The sequence below is a fragment of the Oratosquilla oratoria genome, chromosome 17, assembly GCF_046742065.1.
Source record: "Oratosquilla oratoria isolate Oo_2021 chromosome 17, ASM4674206v1, whole genome shotgun sequence".
NCBI classification, from domain to species: Eukaryota; Metazoa; Arthropoda; class Malacostraca; order Stomatopoda; family Squillidae; genus Oratosquilla; species Oratosquilla oratoria.
The window spans coordinates 13,728,816-13,731,315 of record NC_134793.1 but is presented as its reverse complement, the minus strand read 5'-3'; the positions used below and the strand labels follow the sequence as shown (position 1 = coordinate 13,731,315).

The 2,500-nt window shown below is 55.0% G+C and overlaps 1 protein-coding gene across 1 annotated transcript in view; it reads left to right on the top strand.

The window, feature by feature from the left end:
* Positions 1-2,500, top strand: part of LOC143034153 (uncharacterized) — a 97,252-nt gene that overhangs the window by 94,207 nt on the left and 545 nt on the right. The window contains exon 2 of the mRNA XM_076200098.1: positions 1,215-2,500. This exon is cut by the window's right edge and continues 545 nt beyond it. Coding sequence (XP_076056213.1) covers positions 1,215-2,500 — 1,286 coding nt within the window. The remainder of the gene's footprint in view (positions 1-1,214) is intronic.

Genomic DNA, 2,500 nt, shown 5'->3' with positions numbered 1-2,500 from the left:
TTTTATTGTTCTGATATAAACTTGTCATCACTTTGATCAATTTTTGTGGTATATTGTAATGCTGGTCTCCTACAGCTTTCCAAAAAAAATTCCTGTCTATTCTGTCAAATGCTTTTTCCAAATCTATTAGTGCGATATGCACGTTTTTATCTTATTAACATCTCTTTTTCAAAATGATTTCCAAAGTAAACACTAAGTCTATCGTTCCTCTTTCTGGTCTAAATCCGTGCTGCCAGTTTTCCAGCTTCTTCTCCGTGATTTTCCTTAGTCTTCTTATGTGACAGAGGCAAAATCCCTCTATAATTTCCACAATTTCGTTTGTCTCATTTTTTTTATGGATTGGGCACACTAATGCTGTTTTCCCAATTTTCTGAAACTTTTTCTTGTCTCCAAGGTTTATTAGATATTTTTCTTAAGCATTCTACTAATTCTGGTCCCCCTGATTTAAAAACTGCTATTGGCATTTCGCCATCGCCAGACGACTTTCCATTTTTCATATTCGTCAATGCGCTTATTTCCTTTATATATATATATATATATATATATATATATACAAATATATATATATATATATATATATATATATATGTGTGTGTGTGTGTGTGTGTGTGTGTGTGTGTGTGTGTGTGTGTGTGTGTGTGTGTGTGTGTGTGTGCGTGTGTGTGTTTGTCATATTCTTTTTTTTATGATCGAGTCTCCTTTTCTTCTTATCTGCATTCCGTGGTTACTTTCACATCCTCAGTAGCGAGTCCCTAGGACGCGGAGGAAGCCCGGGGTCACAGGACGAAGGAGAAGGAAACAGGAATGGAATGATATACTCGCGACACGTGAGAAAGCCCCCCATTGGCGTTGACCTCCGCGGGGGGGCGTCGCTCCCGAGACCGATCCGTCTTTACCAATTGCGGCAAACCCAAGGTCACCTACCACCCGGCGTGTCGACACGGCTCTCGTGAGGGAGGAACCGACAGCGAGGACCAGGAGGAGGAAGAGGAGGAGGAGGAGGAGGAGGAGGAGGAGGAGGAAGGGGAGGAGCTGTGAGTCGTCGGGTCCCGGTGCAAGGAAAAGTCGTGTAACTCTACCATTTTTCGGTTGACGCCCACGTGCGTGTGTATATTTGTGTGTGTCACCGCCCTTCCAATTGTGGCGAGTTCTCCATTTCCCCTGTGTTTGTTTGTCCCAGCCTCCACCTAACGGTTGTCTCCCTTTGTTTGCAGAAGGATCTCTTGGACGTGCAGCTGAGCACCCGGAGGAGCCAGTCTTGCAGCAGAAGCAGTAGCCCCTTGCCGGGCCTGGCAGAGGGGACCTCACAGCAGTGCTGCTGCTGGGGAGTCTGCTGCCTTCGTCTGGTACAGGCGCTCTTCCTCATGTTGGTCGGATACGCGCTCTACACACTCGCCGCAGCGGCCGTCAGCACCAGCACAGCGCCCACACCACCGCCCTCGCCCCAGTCCCCGTCGCCCCAGCGCCCCGTCAGACACTACGCCAGGAACCTTCTCTCTGACCCGCCCCGCACGCAGCTCCTCGACCTGGACGACTTCGAGTACATCCACGAGGCCGAGGGAACCTGCGCACCGGGGAACCTCTACTTCGTCTTCCTGGTCCACTCCAAGCCTGACCACTTCCGGCAGCGACAGGTGGTGCGCGCCACCTGGGGCAGCACGGGCAGGTTCGGCGACTGGACGGTCAGGGTGGTCTTCCTCCTGGGCAAGACCACCAAGGACCCCGAGGTGGGGGAACTAAAAGAGGCCATGGAGATGGAGGAGGGCGGTGGAGGAGGAGGAGGTCTTCCCGTGGGGACATTAGTGGACCAGGAGGCGCGTCGGCATGGCGACATCGTTCTCGGCTCCTTCGTGGACGACTACCACAACCTGACGTACAAGCACGTCATGGGCCTCAAGTGGGCCCAGGAGCGGTGCCCACACGCCGTCTTCCTCGTCAAGGCCGACGACGACGCCTTTATCGACGTGCCCGGGCTGCAGGCCTTCATGGCGCGCACGTACGGCGCGCCGCCCCCCTCGCCCCGCAACACGCTCGTCTGTAACGTGTTGCCCGAGGGCACGCCACCCTTACGGGAGGGGAAATGGGCTGTAAGCACGAGCGAGTACCCGTGGTCCGAATACCCGGCCTACTGCGGCGGCTTGGCCTACCTGGTGACGCCGGACGTCGCGCGGGACCTGTACAGGGTTGCCCACGCTCCCCGCCTGCGGCGCCTCTGGGTGGATGACGTTTGGATCACTGGGGTCCTGGCTGAAGCCATCGGCGTCACTCCCTACTACCTCAACCTGCGATACACGTACGACCCGGACGAACTGACGGAGTGGCTGGAGAGGGCGCGGGCGGACGCGCCTCCGCCCTATATGGTCGCCCATCTCGACCCGAGTCGCCCTGACTGGCGCCGGACCGTGGAGCGCCTCTGGAGCCACGCTCAAGAGGCTCACAAGGCGAAGACGGCGACGACAACGACGACGACGACGAAGACGACGTTCTCCTCCCCAGACGA